The sequence below is a fragment of the Motacilla alba genome, chromosome 4 (assembly GCF_015832195.1).
Source record: "Motacilla alba alba isolate MOTALB_02 chromosome 4, Motacilla_alba_V1.0_pri, whole genome shotgun sequence".
NCBI classification, from domain to species: Eukaryota; Metazoa; Chordata; class Aves; order Passeriformes; family Motacillidae; genus Motacilla; species Motacilla alba.
The window spans coordinates 56,527,959-56,550,601 of NC_052019.1; the positions used below are offsets into that span (position 1 = coordinate 56,527,959).

The following is a 22,643-nucleotide window of genomic DNA, read 5'->3' on the forward strand; positions in this document are numbered from 1 at the left end:
CCGGTGTGGGAGTGAGCCCGGGATGTGCTCGGTGCTGGCTATGGAGCCCGAGTTCCCGAGGCGGCTCCTGGAACTGCATCCCCACGGGAAGGAAAGCGCGTAGCCCCAGTGTTTCAGACGCAGATGACGCGCTGCCCAGGGCAGGTAAAGGCCAGCAAGACCTGGGTGTCGTGGCACCCCTTGTGTGGGAGCAATCCGTGGGCACGATCATTATTGGGGGTGGTAGCCTTAGTGAGGTGATGGGCTCCCGAAAGAGAGTGACAGTTCTTCCCGATGGGAACGAAAGCACGTAGCCCCAGTGTTCCAAGTGCAGAAGACACGCTGCCCGGGATAGGTAAAGGCTAGCAAGACCATTCTACCTTGGTACCTTTTGCGTTGTATCAATCCCCGGGCGTATCCGATATTGGAGCTCGATTCCGTGGTCGTGAAAGGGAATGGAACACCATTCATTGAGAAGCACCCGGTCTGACTGTTGCTGCTGCCCGTCACCACCTACCCAGCAGAGGCAGAGGCCGGCGAGACCTTTCTGTCCTGGGAACGCTCCCTGCCGACCCGGCAGCTCCCCTCGGAGCGGGGCCGTCGCTCGCAGGGCGAGCTGGGGGAGCTCGGGCGCCCCGGCCCGCCCTGGGAGGCTGCGCTACCTACGCACGGCCGCGCTCTCGGTCTCCATGGTGAGGAGGGCCGCCCTTCCCTCCCCTGCCGTCCCCTCCTCTCCGTGGCGCGCGCCAGGCCCCGCCCCCCCGAGCCCGACGGCCATCTTGGCCGGGTGGCGGCGGCGGCGCGAGCACGTTGCGCGCGCGGGCCCGCGCGCGGGATCACCGGACGCCGTTTCCCCCGCCGCGGCGCGAGGGCGCCGCGCGCGCTCCCACCCCTCCTGCCCCCGGGCCCGCCGCACCCCCCTCACAGCTCCCGGTAAGTGACGCCGGGGGGAATTCCCACCTTCCCGCACGGCAATGGAGGCGGTAGGGAAGGGGCCCCGCTCCTCATGGTGTGCCGGCGACCCGGCCGCCGCCGCGGCGGCCTGGGCGGCGGCCTCGTCCGTACCACCGTGGGAGAAGGGTTGGCTCGACCGCGCCCCGCCCGGGCCGGAGGCTCCCGGGGATCGGGGATCGGGGCTCGCTGCCGGCGTGGGCACGGCCCGGGCCGGCACTGCCCGCATACGCGGTACGTCATCCCCGACGCCTCGGGTTTTGTGCCAGCCGGGGTCAGGGAGCGCCGTCCCTGCTGCTGCTCCCGGCCGCGGGTATGGCTTCCCTGTGGATGCAGCGCGGGATCCTCGCCTGGCGGCCGTGGCCTGGCTCTGGGAAAGGGAACGCCGACATTTTGCTCCTATGAAAACGGGGAACTTTCTCCTTGGGCTGGGGAGGAAGGCCGTATTTTGCCTTCTTTTGAGGGAAGCTGATATCCACGTGGGTGCTTGTGGGGCGGTGAGGAGATTAAGCCTTCCTGCAGGTGCGATAAGACAGCGGTGTAAGGCAGTTTTCTGCGAGGTATGTGTAAAAACAGAAGAAGTCGGCAGGGCTTTTCTCGAGGACCATGGTGGTGTTTCCTGCCTGGAATGCATTTGGATACTTCACCTCCAAGTTCCTGGGACAGTTTTCACGCCATAATTTAAGTTTTCCCTCTGTGGTTCCTTGCATAAACTGCAGTCCTAAACCAGTGGTCATGAAATACTTTCGTTAGTTTCATTAGATTGCTAATTTATGGGTTCGTTCTCACACATTTCACTTCATGTTAAGGGGAAATGTTAAAGATTGAGTGATAATTAATACTGCTCAGCACAAGCTGAACACACCCACTCATTCTGCAGCGTCAGTGTACTTGACCATATGCTTTCATGTTAACATATTTTCTTATTCATGTCGTGTCTTATGAGTAGCATAGTGATTTAATACAGTAGGGAAATCTGGGGCATGTCTAAACTTCTTTTTTTACATTGCCTCAGTTTCTAAAACAAATGTGAAAACCTTAAGCAAAGACTAGTTCTTGTTCATTTACTGTTGATTCTGCTTTGAAACTTACAGATGTAGTGATCTCCCATATGCAGTTTGAAAATCTGTTTTACCTTTAATTTCATTCTTCTTTGGGTGTTTTTGGCTTTGTTGTTCCTGTTATGGTGTGACTGTAGGTAGTCCATTGGCAGTGGAATTGAGAGGCAGTTCTTGAGCTTGTTTTCAGTGGCAGCTGGAAATGCTGCTTATCCTCACTTCTTTCCACAGCATTTCTCTCTCAGGTCTGATGATTATGAAGTGTTCACTGGTTTTGTGCAAAGTAACTAAAGCATGGCACATTTCTGAACCCAGGCCTTGCCTTCACATCTTTCTTTGAACTATCTCTGATTCTGTTTCTGTCTTCGTTTACTTTTAGTGTTTAAATTTTTCTTTGTTTAAGCCTGAATAATTCAGTGCAATTACAAATCCTTCTCATAATAATTGCCTTGTCTTAGTAAATTATAATTTAGCTCTAATGCCTGTGAAAGAAATAAATATTATTAATGCAAGCACATTGCACATGTTCTACATTCTCTGTTCACAGATTGTACATTGCTGTTGCCTTCTGTGACAGATAGCAAGGTCTTCATGTGAGCAACTTTTTTTTTTTTTTTTGTAATCTGGTGTGTCAGGGTGTGCAGCAGCTGTGTCAGACAGCCTAAGAAAGCTGACTTAGAATGCTTGTGATAACATGTTGGTGTCTTACTGTTAGACATATTTCATTTTTTGTATTAAATTACATAATTGAACATAATGGGCAGCTTTTGGCTTTAATGGATGTTACTAACAGGGTTTTACATTTTCTTTTTTCTCTAGCCAGCAGTTTTTAGTCATTCTCTCCTTCCTTCACGTGTGTTGTCAGTCCATTCTGGGAAGATTTTCTGCTGCCACACCATCATCATTCAATAACTCAAAACAGCTCTTTACCCTAGTAGTTAGTAGCAAATTAGTATTTTCATACTCTGTTGTTTATTCTGTTCTTCTTGATATGGAAAGGAGAAGCACAGTCATGAAGTCAGATGCTTCTGAGTACCAGTTTCTCCTGCCCCTAAAATGCTGACTGCACTGCTTGGTTACCGGTGTGCTGTACTGAAACATTGCTGATCTGTGTTGTCTCCTGAGAGTTCTACATGTGTTCCTTGGAATTAGACCATCCTATTCCATATGTTAATTTACATGCCACTCAGCTAACTGGATATAGATATGTAACTTAGTTCAGTCTGGTTTTGGACAGTTTGTGTATTTGTTTCTGAGTTCTAAGTAGATATTATTACTTTCTTTTGTGCACAGTTATTGTAGATATCAGCATAGTCCCGGAAATACTACAGAAGTTCCAGGAGTCACATTTTTTTTTTTTTTTTCCCGAAAATGGTTAAGACCACTAGAGAGTTTTGGATAAACCAACACTTTTGTCCCATAGATGGGAGCAGAGCGGGAGGAGTGTGTGTCTTCACGCTGCTTCATGACTTCTATTCCCCCACCATGCACTCTAATAAATGCTTAGTGTACATAACACTGACCCCTTCGAAGCTATTCACCACAGATTGGGCATTTTGTGTAAGTCAGAATTAACTGTAAGTTAGAATGTAACTTACATGGGCATTTTCCCAAGTAAGTTAGAATTAGAAAAATACCCAAACTCGGGCTCTTTCATTGCTTACCAACCACGGTCTGATTCAGCAGTGAGTGTAAACTTCAATCTGATTATCCCGCCAAGACTGTGGAGAGCTTGCTGAGGAACTTGGCAAGAATTGCTTGTTTCAAGCCGTATTTGCCTTGGTGTCTGAGAGCAGCCCTGTCCCACTCTCCTGCTGTGGAGCTTCAGGCTAAACCCCGGCTGGAAGGGTGGGTGGCTGAGGGGAGATGTCCGGGCTGAACTTCGAGCAGGGTTTGGGGGCTGGGGAGGGCGGCCTGCTGGGCCACAGCAGGTTTGGTTCTGGGGCAACGCACGGAACTGGTTCACTGCTGCCTACAGCTCGGGTGGAGGATCCACAGTGCCCTTCTGCTCAGGCCTAGGAGAAAGGGCCATGGTAGGCACTTCCCCTGGGAAAACAGAGAGGGTGTGATTCACCCCCAAATACTCTGTGCACTGTAAACTGCAGGATTTTAGTGGAAGGCACTGGGATGTCTTCCCAAAGAATGTATCTTTATTTGGAGTAATGACAACATCCAGTATCTGTCCCCAAGAAAATTACCTTGACTGAAGCATCTTTATAGTCTTCAGAAATAAGGCTTTCAGTCTGTTGTTTCCTGATGTATTGAAGTGAGAACTGCAGACTCATTATTCCATGCCTGTTTGCCTGGTCTCTGGATGCAATTTCAGTGTTCAGCCCTAGTTTGTCAGTCTGGTCTGACAATACAGAAGTGTTGAATCTCTTCCAATTTTTTTTCTTATTCAGTCATTTATTCGGAAACATCACTTGTGTTAATAGGACTTTCTGGCTTGGGAAATTTAAAATAATAAAGGAAAAAAAAAGAAATGTAAGTAGAAACTGCCACAATATGGTTGGCAGTGTGAGTAATAGTTACATTCATTTATAGGTGATGGAGAATATATTTTGACATTAGTTCAAAAATACTTTGGAAACTGAATAAAGAAATAAGACTACCACTTTTTAAAGGAACCATTTAAAATATTGGTACCTATGGTAGTAATGGATTTAAGGATACAATAACATCAGCTTTTCTGACCTTTGCTATTGGATGTCCATCTTCCAGATATTGCAGTAGTGTCTGGAGGATTCCTTCCAACTGAAGCTTATAGAAGGGTAGAATTTAAGATTATAAATGTGCCATACCCCCATTTTATTCTTGTTTCCTTCATGAGTCTGCAAGTCACAACCTTTCTTCCTCCAATAGCCATGTGAAATAAATGTAGTCTGTAAACCACTGCAGGATGCTTTGGTTTGGTGAAGCAAAGATGAACTGGACATCCAGAAAAACCTCCCTTAATTAGAAATGTTGGAATCCTTTGGATGCTGCTGCACCTTTGCACTGTGTGGAAACCTGAAGTATTTCCAGACTCCTTCCCAGTTATATCATTGAACTACTGATACTGCATTGAAAATATTTTAAGCATGCATCATCTCTAGGGCTGCCATTCCTTTATTTAGTGAGATGGAAATGCTTTGTACTTTATGGCATTTATTTTTACAAAAAAAAAAAGTTATTTGCAATATCTTGCAAGGGCCTCGTAAGTCAGTCACTGTCTTTGTTGTTCTGGAGCTGGAGGGAGTTGTCCTTAGGTGTGTCTTGTTCATAGGAAGATAAAGTCATTATTATTGTTATTTTCATTATTATGGGTGAATACAGTAAAGGGAATAGAAATGTACTTTAAAACACATTCCACCTTTTTTTGTCTATCAAGACTTTAATTTAAAATTCTCTGCCCTTCCCTCCATTTGCTGCAGCTTTAGGAAGTCCCATTACAATCCAGTACTTGTCAATGTACATTACAAAGGGCAAAAAGGGGCTTATTGAGAGGAATACAAGTCGTGATTTCACTTCTTTGCATGCATTTATTGTGATTTCAGGAATATTTAATAATCTTGTACTCCACAGAATTACAGAGCTTTTTAGGTTGGAAAAGACCTCCAAGATTATTGAGTCCCACCATTAAGTCAGCTCTGGCTCTTAACCTGTGTCCCTGAGGGCCACATCTACACGTCTGTTAAATGCCTCCAGGGATGGTGACTCAACCACTCCCCTGAGCTGCCTGTTGCAATGCTTGTCCACCTTTCAGCTAAGATAGTTTTCCTATCATCCAATCTAAACCCCCCTGGTTAAATCTGAGGCTGTTTCTTCTTGTCCTGTATCTTGTTATTTTGAAGAAGAGCCTGATCCCCCTCCTTGCTATACCCTCCTTTCAGACAGTTGTAGAGAGTGAGAAGGGCTCTCTTGAGCCTCCCTTTCTGGACTAAACGTCCGCAGCTCCCCCAGTTGTTCCTCAGACTGGTGCTCCAGCTCCACTGCCCTTCCTGGACTCGCTCCAGCCCCTCAGTGCCTTTTTGTAGTGAGGGGCCCAGAACAGGACACAGCACTCAGGGGGTGCCTCCACAGTACGGGGGGACAGTCCCTGCCCTGCTCCTGCTGGCCACACTACTGCTGATCCAGGCCAGGATGCCACTGGCCTTCTTGGCCACCTGGCACAGCTGGCTCATGTTCAGCTGCTGTCACCAGCTCACGCCCCCAGGTCCTTTTCCATCAGGCAATTTTCCTTACACTCTTCCCCAGCCTGTGGCTCTGCCTGGGGTGGTAATGACCCGAGGGCAGGACCCAGCACTTTGCCTTACTGATCCTCATGATCCGCATGGATCCAGCTTGGCCAGATCCCTTTGCAGAGCCTTTCTGTGTTCTTTATAAAGAATTATACTTATTTTTATTGAAACCTATTATAGGTATTTATACCATATTAGGAAATGCAGGAGGTAACTGTAGTTATTCAGATACTAATGAAACTCAAGATTAAAGAATCAAACATCATCATGAATGTCTGCTCACATTGCCTGGTTTACTTTTTATACTCAATTACAAATTTTCACTTTGAAAACTGGTTTACATTTTACACTGTTTTAATCATCTCATACAGAATACTGGCATACAGTTTGTAAATGTGTATTCTAATCATATCCTTGGAGTAATCATTGTAGTCACAATTTGACAGTGTGAACAAGGGCGCTTTCTACCAGGCAACTTGTAAAACTAAAATTTGGTGTTGTATAGATTCTTATGTTCTTTCTACAGCATGCATTCTTGGAAACAAATCCATTTTCAGATAAATCGCAATTTTATTTTTACACTGGAAAAATAGTAATAGGATGGAAAGATGATGTTAAAAATTTGGGCAGTTATCTACACATCAGTACCCTTGTTATTTGAATCTCTAACTTTGGTATTTGCCGTGTTGCTTAATGGAGTAAAATAAAGTAAAATAATTTTGCATTTTTCATCTCTTCACTAGCAATAGCTTAGGTTAGATGCGTCTGTTCTCTGTGCTGTCAGTAACCTGGTCTCTTAAGGGTTTTTTTTTTCCTTTGTTTTTTTTCTTTAGGGTCTGGAAGACTCCCACAACTCCTTCTTATAATTGGTGTATGTGTTTAACCCTAAATTGTGCATTATGGCAGACAAATTAACAAGAATTGCTATAGTCAACCATGACAAATGTAAGCCAAAGAAATGTCGTCAGGAATGCAAGAAGAGTTGTCCTGTGGTTCGAATGGGTAAGAGATACAATGTAACAAAGCACTGAAGCAATTGGATACCTTTTAAATCAGTTCTACTCGAAGCAATGAGCCTTTTATAACTGATAGATTTTTGTGTGTCATTCAAGCTTTTTTTTTTTCCATAAAGCCTTCAGCAATATCACTAAAAGCATGAACACTTTTTAGTAATAATGACACTTTTCAAGCCTTTGGATAATCTGAAGCTTCAGTGAACCTTCATCAGTTACAAGTTCATCTGTGGAATTTAGCAGACAGGAATTCTGATTCACCAGAAACTTTTACTGATCTTACCTTAATTTTTTTCACCAGGAAAACTTTGCATAGAAGTCGCAGCACAGAGCAAAATAGCATGGATTTCAGAAACACTTTGTATTGGTTGTGGTATTTGCATCAAGGTAAAAATTTACTGCTTTATTTAAAGTGCTAAATTTTCCTTATTCTGCTATTATATTTAGCAATGCATACTATAACTTCAAAAAGCAGTTTTCTTTCCTGGACTTATCAGACCAAGTTAACTTACTGTTTATAAAAGTGAAGAACTGTGCCACTTGACTGAACTGGTTGGGTTGCAAGGTGTGGGTTTTGTTTGTGGATTTTTTTGCTTGGCTTTGTTTGGGTTTTTTGTTCAAGTCTATAGACAATTAGCAGCAGAAATATGTTTTTTGTGAAAGGTGCCTTATTTGTATTGTGGACTGACAATCTAAATTGCAGATTATTAATTTGAAAAATGTGGTACAGAACTTCCTTGGCAGGTTGACCATGTAAAGGAAGTTTGGTAGATGTCCATTTAAAAATGTAAATGCACAGCTGGGTGCAGTACAAAACATAGGCTTTTGTTAATAAATTGTGTGCACTAATAATCTGTAATTTATTTCAATTCCAGAAATGTCCTTTTGGAGCCTTGTCAATTGTTAACTTACCTAGCAACCTGGAGAAAGAAACAACACATAGATACTGTGCCAATGCCTTCAAACTTCACAGGTATTTTATTTTTCAAATATCAAAGAGACAAAAAATCCAAGTTTTTGATAGTGTAAACATAGTGCACATCAAAGTGTTCTTGGTTCTTACCCCAGTAGCTTCCTTTTAGAATGTGAATTACATTTTCCTTTTAAAAAGTATTATAATGAAATAAATTAGTGTTAGGGATTATTTTACAGAGCCCCTATTTAAAAACAGACTGCCCTTAAGTATTTCTTATGCTCTTCTATTTTTAAGGAATTCGGTATGATTTCGTTTAGATATTTGCAAGTTAACAAAGGCTGTAGTAATTAGAAGGTCTGAAAATGAGTGGCAACATTTACTTGCCCACTAAATGTTGGTGTTTGATGGCATAAATATAACACAAACTTATCACTGTTTTGTACAGGTTGCCTATCCCTCGTCCAGGTGAAGTACTGGGATTGGTTGGAACCAATGGTATTGGAAAATCAACTGCCTTGAAAATTTTAGCAGGAAAACAGAAGCCAAATCTTGGAAAATATGATGTATGTATAAGCAATAAAATAGAGTTAGCATTTTTGATAGCTGTTTATTTTTTTGGACTGAACGTGTGTGTCTGTGAATGTGATAGATCTGTGGAGATGTTGGTACTTTGACTATTGACTGCCAGTGACCTACTCCACACAGGATCTCTAGTAGAAAGTTATTGCTCACACGGGCTTTCTTGCAAATTGTGTATATCTCTCAAGAAAGATAAGGGTACTAATTGTAATTGTAACTCACCGAAGATAACAATCAGAGGTAGGTTTCTTGAAGTCACACTCATGGGCTTGGGTTTTTTAATACCGGTCTTTGAAAAATGTCACATTTTTCTCCCTGCATAATTTACCTGTTCCCATCAGGGATCTCCATAGCCCAAGTATTGGAGTTTCTTCTAAGTTACTTTTGTTTTTATCTGAACAGCTCAAGTGTCTATGAGCACTTACCATGGGATCTCTTAGGCATTTTTATCTTTGATCCTTTTGAGGAAGATGTCTCATGAAGTATGTTGTTACTGTAAGTTGTGGTTTGAAGGTATTTCCCACTGTACACTTGAATACTGAGCTCTGAAAAATCCTTCATTTCTTCATGTTGCTTGTCACTTAGAAATAAGACTTTGAGAACCAGACTTAAAAGAACTTGTAATCTGCTGGCATTCATGGGAATTCATAATCCATTTTCCTGCGTGTTTACTCCAAGTCAAGCTGCAGCCAGTGAGCAAAATATTTTACAAGGGCTTCTTTACCTAGCACTACTCCAAGGAGTGAATACTTTAGAGAAAAGACATAAATAATAACTATTAGGACTCCTCTTATCAGTATTTCAGAGGTTGCTTTCTTACCTTCAGATTGCATGGGGATGACTGAATTCTGATGCACACTTTCATCCTTCAGGAAGCACTTGTAAGAACAAGTGTGTTGAAACTTTTCTCAGCAGTTTCTTTACCTGAAAGAGTAATGTTTTAATAAACTGTTCAGTCATGGCTGCTACCTAAAGCTACAAAGAAGTAGTCATTTCCCAGCTACATTTTACATTCTCTTTCAAGTTTGGTTTATATTATTTTGTGGGCTTCTTGTTTCAGGTGGTAGTACTGCAGAAATAGCAAAACAATTTTTGACTTTCTGAATGTGTACTAAATTGAATTACCATGCTTCCAAAATCAGACTTTGCTGTGAAGGAGCCATATCAGTGTGACCACAGAAACACGTGGTATGAATTGAATCTTCCATGTTGCTTCTCTTTTAAAACTGATGAAGCTTTTCCTCCATGTATTTGCTTGGTTTGGAAATACGACTGTGTCAGTCTGAGTCCATACTGTTTATCATCAAAGTAATTAACTCAGCACCCCTCAGAGGAGTAGAGTGTGCAAGGGGGAACTTTTTCCTGCATAATTGCTCTGAACGGTTCCTTTTATTTTCAATTTATCATTTTTCCTTTGTTTTTTTATTTCTGTTTCCTTGGGAATGTTTGCTAGGAGCAGAGAAAATTACCAGATTAGTTGCATCTTCTGTGCTAGTTAGTGCTTTTATCATTCCAGTCCTTTTCCTTTGGATCAGCTGTAGAAGATAGCTGATAAGTGTGGTTACACTAATCCATGCTGTCATTTTTCCCATGAAGTTGTTTCAGTTCAGTAGTTTCTTAGCTGTGCAAACTTCATTTTTTTTGAAGGTTAGTGAAACCTGGAAAAAGAAGATCTCTAAACTTTGTTTTTCGAATGCTTTGGCGGATCTTTTTGGTGTGTTCTCTTACAAGCATATTCTATATGCCTTATTGATTGGAATTTGAAATTAGGGTTCCTTATTATGTTTTTAAATGGTATAAGTAAACCGAGGCTTTAATTTTGTCACAGGATCCACCTGACTGGCAAGAAATTTTAACTTACTTCCGAGGATCTGAATTACAGAATTATTTTACCAAGATCCTGGAAGATGACCTTAAAGCTATCATTAAACCTCAGTATGTGGACCAGATTCCTAAAGCTGCAAAGGTGAGACATTTCATGAGTTAATAGACAGCCGAGACCTTCTTCTGTAGTACTTCTTATGTGTTTAAAGGTTTTATTTAGCACCATCATTCAGAACTGTTTGAAATTTCTAATGTTGGTTGGGTTTTTTTATTATTTATCATGCAGGGAACAGTGGGATCAATTCTGGATAGGAAGGATGAAACTAAGACACAAACTGTTGTATGTCAGCAGCTTGGTAAGTAATTTTGTACAGTCAAATTTTAAAGCATTTGAGAAGTTCATATTTACTGAAACAATCAAGTTACCATAATGTGATAGAACATGTAAATCATACCAGCTCAAAGAGAGAAAAAGTAAAGGTGCTTAATGTAAAGCCCAGGGCATGCTGTAATATCAATAACACAAATAATACTGCCTGGTGGCAAACTAGTTGATACATTCTAGTTAACAGAATCTAACGCAGTTTCTGTTTCATAGTAGAAAGTTTTTATTTTTAAAGCTGGAAAAATTCCGTTCAGCATCTGCTGCTCTTGCTTGCTCACAAAAGTGGCAAAATCTGAGCATCCCCCTTTCTACACAGCATGTAAAAAATGTTAACTTATTATACCACACTCCCCCCAAAGCTTGTATGTATCTAATTTTAGTGGGAGTAACACTGACTTCTGAGATTAATACAATTAATAAGAACATCTGCGTAGTCCAGCCCTAGTAATGTCTTGAAGGTGTTTTGTATTTAGTTGTTACTAAATTTAGTTGTTGCTAGATTCACAATGGGATTGGTTTTGGTAGAACTGGGTAGTGAAGGTGGGGCTGCCATTGTGCCACCAAGAATGTGGGCTTTGAGTCCCACTTAATTCATTAGTGACACAACCTGTTCTTGAAATGGGTTCATTAAGCTGCTTAGAAAATACCTGCTTCACCCATCTCCTGTAAGGTTTGAGGGACTTGACTTTCCTGAAAATCAGAACTCTCCAGCCAAGTCTGACAAGAAGCACTTTCAGAACTGGTATAGTTTCTTTTTAGGGCCAGAAATCTTCACCAGTATGGTGGAAAAAGAAATAGAAATGTAATTCTTCTGCACGATAGGAAGCAGCAATGGTGCAGAAAAGCCATAGCTTGCTATGACTTAGTATTAGCAGTATGATACTGATGCTGTATAAAGTGAATGCTTATTCTCCTGTTTTCTTTCCTTTCTGTAGAATGTTTGCTATGTTTATACGTGTTTCTGTAGGTAATAAAAATACGGATTGTTGTGTTGGTTATCACATACCTAAAATTAATCACTTATTTGCAGACTTAACACACCTGAAAGAAAGAAATGTTGAGGACCTTTCAGGAGGAGAACTTCAGAGATTTGCTTGTGCAGTTGTTTGCATTCAGAAGGCTGATATGTATGTTTGATTTACTTCTGTTACACATTGCTTCTAATAATCTGTCTCAGAATATGGTCCTCAAATTTTCACTTACTCTTAATAATATTTTGTTTGAAATATTGAAGAATATTTTAAAATTATTGAATAATGTTTTTAAATTATTTTTAAAAATTTTGCCATCTCACCAGCTGAAAGCAATTTTTACTTCATATGTAATCTCTGGATTCTTTATACTTTTATTTATCCAAGTGGAATTTCAGAAGCCAGTGTTAGATTTCAGTATCTCAACCTCATAACCTCTCCCTAATCCCACCTAAATGTATGCTGTTGGACAGCACACCTCCCTTAGCCTCTCTCAGTGAGAAAGGTACAGCTGCTTCCCCACCTCTTAGAACTTGAGTCCCTCCTCTCCTGTCTTGCAAGCAGGAAATTACTGTCTAATCTTTGTTGTTTCCTTACTCCTTGGGACCAAGAAAGCAAGATCAGAAGAGTTACAGGATTTTGGTTTTTTTGCTTTTGTGAAATTTTGATTGGTTGGTTTTGTTCTGCTTGGGCTGCTGTTTTTTGTTTGGTTGGTGTGAATTTCAGGTGGGTTTCCTTGTTCAGTTTTCTCTTGTTGGAAAATGTCCTTCTTCCAGTCTTCTAAAGTAGTTTTGCACTTTCTAGTTCATGTTAAATTTAAGGTAACTCAGAGTGTGTGCATGGGAATCCTAACTGCTGATTCTTGTAACTTTTGATAACTTTGTCAGAACTTTCAGGACAGTAATACTTTAATCACTTTCACATGACAGTCTACAGAGAATAAAGGCAGGTGTGCACAATTCTCATTTTTTGTCTCCCTTTCTCAGTATAAATAATGATTGGTTTTTTATTTCCATTTACTTAATGGTTGAAATGTTAATATTATGTTTGAATAAGTAGAAAGCTTGCATTCACTAAGATTTCACTCTTCCTTTTGGATTAGCTTCATGTTTGATGAACCTTCCAGCTACTTGGATGTCAAGCAGCGCTTGAAGGCTGCCATTACTATTCGGTCCCTCATAAACCCTGACAGGTAAATACAAGCTTCAAATGTTTTGACAGACCTTAATAATGCATGACTGCTTACAGAGGGTAGAAACATCCAGTCCATCCCCTCAGAAGTGCTCACTTTGCAGTATGGTACACTAACAGATGTTTTAGACATTCCAAGTCAGTAATATTCTATTGTTTTGCATTTTGGAAACTTATTTCCTGTAGTTTCTTGTCTCATTTCAAAATTTTGTAATAAGGATGGGAAAGCATTGGTGGTTACTTTTCACCTGAATATTGCTATTTCATCCCTTTCTCACAAAGATTTTTATTTTCTTAAAATGTGCTATAACTTTCACTCTAATCAGTCAACGTCCTTCCACCTAATGTACGTAAAGGAGCTGCCAATTCACACTGAAGATGGACTTAAAATTTATCATTCATGAGTTTATTGACAGTTTAAAAAATGCTTGTGAGAGATTTGAACTCTCTCCTTTTTTAGTATAAAGTGAAGAAACCATATTAACTAAAAATCATGTCGATAGCTCTTGTTTATGCAAGGCTAGAGTAAGAAAAAAAGAAAGGAAAATGTTTTGCATTGAGATAAAAAAGCATCTCTCTGGCTTTGTTTTTCAGGTACATTATTGTTGTAGAGCATGATCTAAGTGTGTTAGATTATCTCTCTGACTTTATCTGCTGCCTGTATGGGGTGCCAAGCGCTTATGGTGTTGTTACCATGCCTTTCAGCGTAAGAGAAGGTAATTCTTCCCATATTTCTCTTTTTAAGCTTTCCCTAAAAAGACAGCAAAATGCCAGTTGTCTGCTATATAAACGTGTCCTCGTCCTGTCACAGTTCAGCAATGAAAAACTGTTTGATTTTTTTCAGAATTTCTGTGTTACATGATACTCAATTTGTAACCCAAAAGCCTTCATTTTCACTTGCTGTGGACATAATTTTGATACTTGCAGGTGTTTTGTAAACAGTGGAGTTACACAAAAGACCCTATAAGTAGTAGAGAAAGGGCAGGAGAGAGGTTGCACAGTACAGAGGTATGTAGTGTTCAACTGATTGACCCCACTTGTAGTAATGAGACTCAGTAAAAACTGGCTTTGAGAGAGTGGGCCCAACAGCAGGAGTTCCTTTAAACCCCATACACATCATTAACTGGGTTTTCAGGAAGAGCTGCTCCAGCCATTCTGTAGTTTAGTAAGGCTCTTCTTCATTGCTCAGTTTGCAATGTGCACACCTTAAAAGAGGAGGTCTTGTTGCTTCTTTTAACATAGCATTATAAGTACAGCATTCTCATTATCTGAATGGAATTTGCAGCCAGGAATTAAAATTCATCTTGTACTTTGTTGCAGACCTCTTTTAATGATCTTTTTTCCTCCCATCATAGGCATAAATATTTTCCTAGATGGCTATGTTCCAACAGAAAATCTAAGGTTTCGAGATGCATCTCTGGTATTTAAAGTAGCTGAGACAGCTAATGAAGAAGAGGTTAAAAAGATGTGTATGTACAAATATCCAGGAATGAAAAAAAAGATGGGAGAATTTGAACTATCCATAGTGGCTGGAGAATTCACCGATTCTGAAATTATGGTGATGTTAGGGGAAAATGGTAAGTGCAATTTATGTTGGAAACTGCTTCTCCAGCACTGAATGTTCTCCTAAAGCCCTTCTTCACTTTGGGAGCCAGGCTTCAAAATTACTGGGTTTGAGTCAGGTTGAGCTGCTTGTTGCCTGGTGAAGATATCACAGCATGAGCCCCCTTACTAGGAAGAATGTGAAGTTACTGGGTGTTACCAGTGCCACCGTGTTTGTTACCTACCCTGTTTTAAAAACTTAGGTGGCAGTTTTAAGATGTCTCTTCCATTTGAAAAAGCAAGTAGTAGCAAGTGCTGGAAGATAATATAGGAATTCTCAAAGCAGTCTATTTTTAAAATGTATTCTTTATTAAATAGTCTTAGTTGTTGTATCAGTGACTTGTTAGAGGTCTAAATTACTAAAAAGTGATTAATATGTAACTTGTATTTTATTTTATTTTAGGAACTGGCAAAACAACATTTATCCGAATGCTTGCAGGAAGACTTACACCTGATGAAGGAGGTAATGTTTTACACCCAAGCTGAAACCTATTTTAAGAATACTGCAAATTCTCGTTTACATTATTAATTTTGTCTTTTTATAGGTGAGGTCCCAGTCCTAAATGTCAGCTACAAACCACAGAAAATCAGCCCTAAATCTACGGTACGTTTCAGCCTTATTTATTAAGTATCATGTTTGCTACAAAACACACAGATAGAAGTTATTTTATGCCTATTTTATATCTGTATCTCTTTAGATGGATTTTTAATTTTATTATTCTGTTTATGCTTGTTTTCTTGTGGTGCATAAAACTGAATGGCAACATTTTCCTTTTGCTAGGGAAGTGTCCGTCAGCTGCTGCACGAGAAGATCAGAGATGCCTATACACACCCCCAGTTTGTAACTGATGTGATGAAACCTCTTCAGATAGAAAACATCATTGACCAGGAGGTATTAACGGCTTGAATCAAGATCTTCATTGTCTTAACTCTCAACCTGTACCTGAACTAAGCATGGCCTTGTTTCCCCCCACCGCACCAGGTTCAGACGCTGTCTGGTGGTGAGTTGCAGCGCGTGGCGTTAGCTCTTTGTCTGGGTAAACCTGCAGATGTGTATCTGATTGATGAGCCCTCGGCGTATCTGGACTCTGAACAGCGTCTGATGGCTGCCAGAGTCATTAAACGGTGAGTGCACATGGTGGGCAAGGAACTGAAATTTGCAGCAGTATTACAATGAATTCACATTACTCTCTCTTCTTTTCTTCTTTCCCCTCATTTCAGTTTCATTCTCCATGCTAAAAAAACAGCTTTTGTGGTAGAACATGATTTTATCATGGCTACATATCTTGCTGATCGTGTGATTGTTTTTGATGGCATTCCTTCCAAGAACACACTGGCAAACAGGTGAGATTCACTGGGATTACTAAGCAAGATTGTCATCCCTGCCTGCAGAAATTAAAGCTGCATCCAGGACTGTCCTGAGGGTTCTGACTTTTGTTTTGAATCATGGAAGAGAAAATGGGATTATTCCTTACCTACAGGCTGCCTAAAGCAGAGTTGGGGCAGGGTTGAGGAATATAACCAAACCCTCAAAAACTAGACCAGCCTGAAGCAACTGCATGATGGCTAAATAACAATCAGAAGAGATCAAGGAATGAAAAAAGTACCAACTCTAACCTACCCTTCTGAAAATAACTTTCAGATGCATTAGAAGAAAGCAGTGTACTAATGGTACCCGTATGCAGATGTAGTGAAGGGCAAGTCTTGATGCCAGCATGCAGTGTGCACTGTTTTACAGAGCTGTCCCTTTTGATGTCTACTTTTGTTCCTGTAAATAATTTCATGTAGATTACAGAGACTTTTTGATGAGCAGCTCTATCAGAAAACAGGCTTTTAGAACAGTGAGTACCTGGCACAAGCTAGATGAACACACTGGTCTGCCATGGCAATCCCCTGCTACCCTGGCTTTGGTGGTACTCCTTCCAAGAACACACATGTTAGAATTCAAAAATCACAATCATTCATGGATCTTGAGAAAGTTATGTTATGATCTTTGTTAGATTTTGCTTATGGTGCAAGTGTTGGGTCTTTGTTTCCTTGAATGTAAATAAGTGTGCCAGCACACACATGTAGATACAAAATAAAAAGAAAGAAAAGGTCACAGCTGGAAGCCACAATGAGATACTACTCTCATCTTTCAGCAGCATTAGAGATAGGGTTTGACTAAAAATGTAGCATGTCAGATAAAAATGCGGTATGTCAAATATAGCTCATATTGGCATTTCCAGACCTGTGTGAGCTCAGGATGGAGATCAAAGTTGCCTGTAATCGTATGATATAAAACTTCTGAAAATATAGCTAAAATATTCTTCTGTCTCTACAGTCCACAGACTCTTTTGGCTGGAATGAATAAGTTTTTATCTCAGCTTGAAATCACTTTTAGAAGAGACCCCAACAATTACAGACCAAGAATAAACAAACTCAATTCCATCAAGGTAAGAGAAGAGCACCTTTGCAGTACAGGAGCCATGATTGTTTGATAGGAAGCCAGATTTTAAAATATGGAACAAAGTGAAGATTGACAGGATAGTTCTGCTGTGCTGGAAAAACAGCATGTGAAACTAGTAAGAGTAATAAGGAAAGCAGAAAGGAGTTTAGATAAGTGTCTTTTATTTCAGTTATGTTCAAGGCTGCCAAAGACTACTTCAAGTAATGGTGACCTTTTTTCTCTTCCCAAGGATGTGGAACAAAAGAAGAGTGGAAACTACTTCTTCCTGGATGACTAAATATTGAGTCCCAGCATATTTTTTGACTGGCCTCTAGACATGCGCATTGGAATCTAAACAGCTGTGATGAGATGGCTCAGATCAGGTTTTAGAACAATTAAATCTCTTGGAGATTAAAATCTCTTGCTGAATTTAACATCTGAGATAGTAGCAGTAAACATCCTAGTCTGAGTAAAACTGCCACTTTCTATATTTTGGTGACACAGCCCTATTTTCAGTGTAATAATTTCAAAATAGACCACCTTGAAATTGTGCAAATGGGTCTCCTGATTTTTCAAAATTTTAAGGAAGGTTTTCAATTCAATATATCCTACTCATGTACCAAGTACTGACTGAACTTCCTCATTTTAAAATAAATCTTTGAAGCTGTTTTCTGTATAAGAGAGAAGTTAACTAAGAATGTCATACTACAGGAGTGACTCCTCTTTCAAAAAGGTTGACTCTCTGGCTGAGGGTTTCAAAAATAAAATACCCACCTAACTTGTGACACTGCAGAATTTCTTCAGTTACTAATTCAGAAGCATGTCTATTTATATAATGTCACACACCCTTTTCTCACACTGAAGGTAGCTACACCTTTTTTGAATCATCTGTCCCTGTGCATGTTCTCAGACCTAGTGAGATGAAAATAATCAGTGAAATAATCCTAAAGATTATAAACATTCTCTCCATCTATCCAACTCACTCTTCCATGAAGTTTTTAGAAGGCTAAGATGCAGGAATTACTTTTTGTTAAAGTAAAAAGCTTTGATCCTTACTCTGATGAAAAAAAATCTAAGGAAACCTTGTTAAAAACTTACTTCCCTATACAATAAGGTCCTTCAGGGAACCAGAAGGAAAATTTAAAGGTTCCTGCTAACTTAAGCAGACATGTAAAAAACAACTTTCAGCTATGTGTCTTGAAGGAAGGGTATTTTCCATTCAACAGTTCTCTGCCTTCATTGGCATATGAAAAACATGATAAGAAAACATGGCTTTGTTCCTTGTTTACATTTTTGCCTCAGAAGCTACAGAAAGAAGTGGAGGTAATTTGGGGGTTTTTGTCATTCTGTGTGTTAGTAACATGGTTATTTCATAACCGTGGCAGTACTGAGCATTATATACACACTGCCTCCCTCTGTCTTGTAACAGCAATGCACCTGTACTACACCAGCAGAGGGACTCTGAAGAAGTGCAGGTATTGAGTACAGCCCTACACAACTGCGCTGGTCAGACAAAAACTTCCAAAGGCTGACTAAACTTGTTATCCTCTGCACTGAGCTTAGCTCCCTTTGGACTGGAGTTGTGCAATCTTCTCTGAATCATTTGTAAGAAGGATAAGGTAATGATGTGGTTCAGCTGTGTGTCACAGCTGATTATATGCTGAATATTACATATATTAACAGGAGGATACTGCAATCTAAAACATCTTGCCACAGGCCAGAGGTTGGGCCAATCTGTACTACTACTCCTTCAGCAAGAGAGGAAACCAGACTTACTTGATCAGCATTGGAGAAAATACACCTACACCTTCCACTCCTTCACTGTCCTAGAGTAGCAAGGCAGTGTAGGCCCAAGTGAAAGAAGTTGTTTTTTAAATGCAAATTCTAAAAGCACATCCCTCCCAGTTACTGCCATGCCTCTCTTTCCCAGTGTTTCCCAACAGATTTCTGTAAGGAAGTGTTACTGGCTTCATTCTTGCAACAAAGCTTGTGATGAACTACCTGCTCTAGGACAGAATTAGTTCAGTGACTGCTGCACAAATTTGGGGTAGAGCTTGAATTTAAAATTCACCAGTGAACTCAACAAGCAGCCCTCTTTATGATTTTGAAAGGAGTTGAAATAAACAGAGAATCACAATAGTAACAACAGTTGAATCCCTCAGTGCTTGCTTCGTTCTCCACCTGAAAAAGTGAAGATTTCCTCTTTTGAAATCCTGAATGAAAAAGTACTTAGATTAAAAAAAAGAAAAACCAAAAAGCCTCCAGCATGACCCCCACCCCTATGAACAAAAACTCCAAATTCAGTTTATGGCTTCTTTTTGTTTGCTGCCTGCCATATGCTATTCACCATTCTGCTGCTTACCACAACTGGCCCTGTAAGAACATTTCATTTAATGCCATTGCTACACGTTTAAATACATGCATACAATTTAGAAAGCAAGTGAAAAGACAAAACATTTATTTTAATTAGGGTTTTATACATAGCATGCATCTGAAAACAAACTCTTTATCATGTAACTATCACTCTGGTTTCTGCACCAAGCATGTACAATCTCAGACACAATGAATGGGTACCGTCACCTACACTACTGTATACAGAGATATAAAAATATACACAACAGTTCAATTTTACAGAGCAACAGAGCTGAGTGAATACTGTGCACACTGCACTCTCCGAGCCTGGACAGCTGAACATCCAGACTGCAAAGGCAACAGGAACACTGCGGGGATCGTAACTGGGCTCAGAAGAAACAGCATCAGAACTCTGACACAGTGTAAAAATATAAGGCAGAAACCACTTTCTTCTGAATTGTAGGGAAGAGCAGAGCACACTGAGACTCTCCATTCTTGCTTTTAAAAGTAGTTCCAGCAAGGAGTTGTACATGCAAAACATCAACAGTGCAACAACAAAAGAATACTGAACAGTAGCTCAATCGTACAAACTTAAAAAAATGTAACATGTACTTTATGCATCTCCTCACAAAATATCTAGGATTTGTCAGTGCATTAGTGTTAAAGTGGCATTAAAAAAACTTCTGCTATTATAACAGATGCAGAATTATTTTGGAAATGCATAGCATCTACATTTTTATTGTCTTTGTAATTATTCAGTTGGCATAGGCACCATTCTAGTCACACCAGCATTAAGAAGAATTCATGGTGGAAACAGCCATTCTTATCAGTTCATACACAGGTATTCTTGACTGCTTGTCTTGATTTTGATTTCAACAAATAAATGCTTTTTAAAATTCAAAAATATACCCTATGAATATGAAAAGAACTATATACAACATACCTAAGACACAGGGTTAGCTGGCTGCCATACGTGTAACACACAAGAGAAACATTCAAGTTTGACAGATATTTTTTCTTTTTGAGATGAAAGGCCTTTGGGTTGGAAGCATATCAGAGACAACAGTGCAGTAGGCTGAGAATTCCTTTAGCTCAGTTCAGAACTAAGGCATTGTATGATAAAATATACATTTATATTTGGTGCAATGTTACTGTCAATTTTAGAATCTAGATCACATCAAATGTCATTTGTCACTCTAGTAAATGCACATACCCATCTTCTATCACAAACGGAAACCTTTGTGGGGAAAAAAATTATCAAACACTAAACCTATTTTTTTCCTAATTTGACATTGAAGAAAAACTGCTAAGCCAAACAAACTCTAGAATCCCCCCAAGAACCCTATGGTAGGACTTGACATCCTCCTAGTCTTTACTTGCCAAAAATTAGCCCAAAATTAAACATCATTGAACTTCACTAAAAAGAAATTAAGATTTTAAACTGCTACTTCAAATTAGTTTTTGCTTAAATTTTCCAATTCTCCACTCATTTTATGCTTGCTGCCCCCTCTGATTATCTCCCAGTGCGGCCCTTCTTCTGTCATTCCTATATGGCTGCCCTCTAAAGTTTCTCTGATACTGGTAGCCATCATCTCTGCTTCTGCTGGGTGGTCCTTTCCAGGCCTCCTCATTTCTTTGGAACTGGTATCCTCCCCTGCTGGAATAACCCCTGTCAGGTCTGGGCCTTCTGCCTCCTCCGAAAGTCTGGTTGTAGAACTGCTTGGATCTGCCACTCCTCAGCATGTCGGAAACCTCAGTGTCATCTTCAGAGCTCTCCTCTCTCGTTCTCTGGGCCCTGCTTTCCGTCTGCACGTTCCCAGCGCCCTTGGACTCCCTCCCTTTAGCAGGCCTCTCCTTCCGGCTGGGAGTGCCAGGTTTCAGTTCGTTTTTGGGAGGTTCTGCCAGCAGTGGCTGCGTGCTGGGCCCTGCCGTCGGTCTCTCTGGGCCCTGTGTCTGTGGAGGGCGATGCTGCTGCCCGGCTGCTTTCTGCTTGGGAGCGGCCGAAGGACACGTTTGCTCCAGCTGAGGTGCCCTGGCTGAAGTGTCTTTCGGGGTCCCTGCAGCAGCCACTGGGAATGGGACCGTATTGGAGCCGCTGCCACTGTTGGTCTTTTGGAGCTGCTCTGCACAGTTCACTCCAGGAACCGGAGGGCTGCATTCTTTGCCCACGTACATGCTGGCAGAGGTGCCAGCTGCTGCCTCTTTGTCCTCAGGAGACAAGACAAGATTAGGTCTCGCTACTGAATTCTCAATGAAACCCTGAACTGGGTACCCATACCAGAAGTGAGGAAAGAAAGGAGGTGCTATTGGAACAGCTCCTAGAAAGTGATTGTGCCCAAAGGGCGGCTGCGGGAACATATTTTTCCCTCTCAGGGACTCCTCGTAGTTCGCATGAAGAGCTTGCGCTGGATTCTCCGGTTCGACACAGACCTGTCCTTGACTTTCCGTCACCTGAGCTGAAGGTATGATCAGAGGCAATGATGGAGATCTGTCAACCTGTGGAATCTGACCATTGGACCTGGCCTCGGTCTGGACAGCAAAGTGCCTGTTTGGTCGTGCAGTTTCATTTTCGTTCTGAGCAGGAGCAGCCTCCTGGAACCAGGGGTTGTGCGGATACACAGGAAGGGACACGTTTGGGTACATTCTACAAGCAGCTAAATAGGCCTGGTGCAGGGGGTACAGGTAAGAATGGGGTGCCCACATGGGACAACTGTATGCCTGCAAGACAGCAGGGAAAAAAAAATTTAAATCAGTTATTTGGTCTTTTGAATGTTCAGAGAGGCATAAAAGCACATCAGTCATTTACCATTTCAAAACTGTTAATTACTGGAGATAAAAGTGAATTTTCTTTACAGTGACTGCCCTCAATTCTAAATCATATGACTCTAGGATGGTGTTCTTATTTTTTGTTTTCCTTCCAAAAGCAGTTGAAATGGGCAACAGTTATGACCCGTAAGAAAACTTAGTAACGATTTCTATACGGTTAAAGACATAAAGCTTGACTTAGTAAGTTATGCTCTAGCTATGGGTTTGTGTTTAAAGAGAAACATTTCAAACTCATTTTCCAGAATCACACTTATTAACTGCCAATTTCTTCTACTAGACCTCACTTTGCAAAGGCCACTACACTGAAGTTGTCCGCCTCAGGTGGTGACCCCTTCCCTTTTCTCTACC

The 22,643-nt window shown here is 40.8% G+C and overlaps 3 protein-coding genes across 12 annotated transcripts in view; 1 reads left to right on the top strand and 2 right to left on the bottom strand.

Moving 5' to 3' along the window:
* The window catches only part of ANAPC10 (anaphase promoting complex subunit 10), a 137,841-nt gene extending 135,348 nt beyond the window's left edge, over positions 1 to 2,493 (bottom strand). Inside the window, exon 1 of one of the 3 annotated variants that reach the window (XM_038136695.1) lies at positions 940 to 2,493. In XM_038136695.1, coding sequence (XP_037992623.1) covers positions 940 to 1,564 — 625 coding nt within the window. In that variant the 5' untranslated portion in view covers positions 1,565 to 2,493. Of the gene's footprint in view, positions 1 to 359; positions 505 to 939 lie in introns of those variants that run through there. The other 2 variants (XM_038136703.1, XM_038136698.1) reach the window with 2 other exon arrangements.
* ABCE1 (ATP binding cassette subfamily E member 1) lies at positions 7 to 17,900 on the top strand. 2 transcript variants are annotated; one of them, XM_038136694.1, is made up of 18 exons: positions 7 to 144; positions 7,042 to 7,210; positions 7,523 to 7,608; positions 8,097 to 8,194; positions 8,583 to 8,700; positions 10,545 to 10,682; positions 10,827 to 10,896; positions 11,956 to 12,052; positions 12,999 to 13,088; positions 13,682 to 13,803; positions 14,443 to 14,664; positions 15,093 to 15,152; positions 15,235 to 15,293; positions 15,471 to 15,581; positions 15,672 to 15,814; positions 15,911 to 16,033; positions 17,013 to 17,124; positions 17,368 to 17,900. In XM_038136694.1, the coding sequence occupies exons 2-18, from the start codon at positions 7,108 to 7,110 to the stop codon at positions 17,413 to 17,415; spliced, it is 1,800 nt and encodes a 599-aa protein (XP_037992622.1). In that variant the 5' UTR covers positions 7 to 144; positions 7,042 to 7,107; the 3' UTR covers positions 17,416 to 17,900. The 2 variants fall into 2 exon arrangements, with proteins under 2 accessions (XP_037992622.1, XP_037992621.1); XM_038136693.1 differs by lacking the exon at positions 7 to 144 and adding an exon at positions 756 to 912.
* Positions 17,901 to 19,558: 1,658 nt separating this feature from the next.
* The window catches only part of OTUD4 (OTU deubiquitinase 4), a 28,293-nt gene continuing 25,208 nt past the window's right edge, over positions 19,559 to 22,643 (bottom strand). For all 7 annotated transcript variants that reach the window (XM_038136684.1, XM_038136681.1, XM_038136678.1 and 4 more), the window contains one exon: positions 19,559 to 22,187. In XM_038136684.1, coding sequence (XP_037992612.1) covers positions 20,961 to 22,187 — 1,227 coding nt within the window. In that variant the 3' untranslated portion in view covers positions 19,559 to 20,960. The remainder of the gene's footprint in view (positions 22,188 to 22,643) is intronic.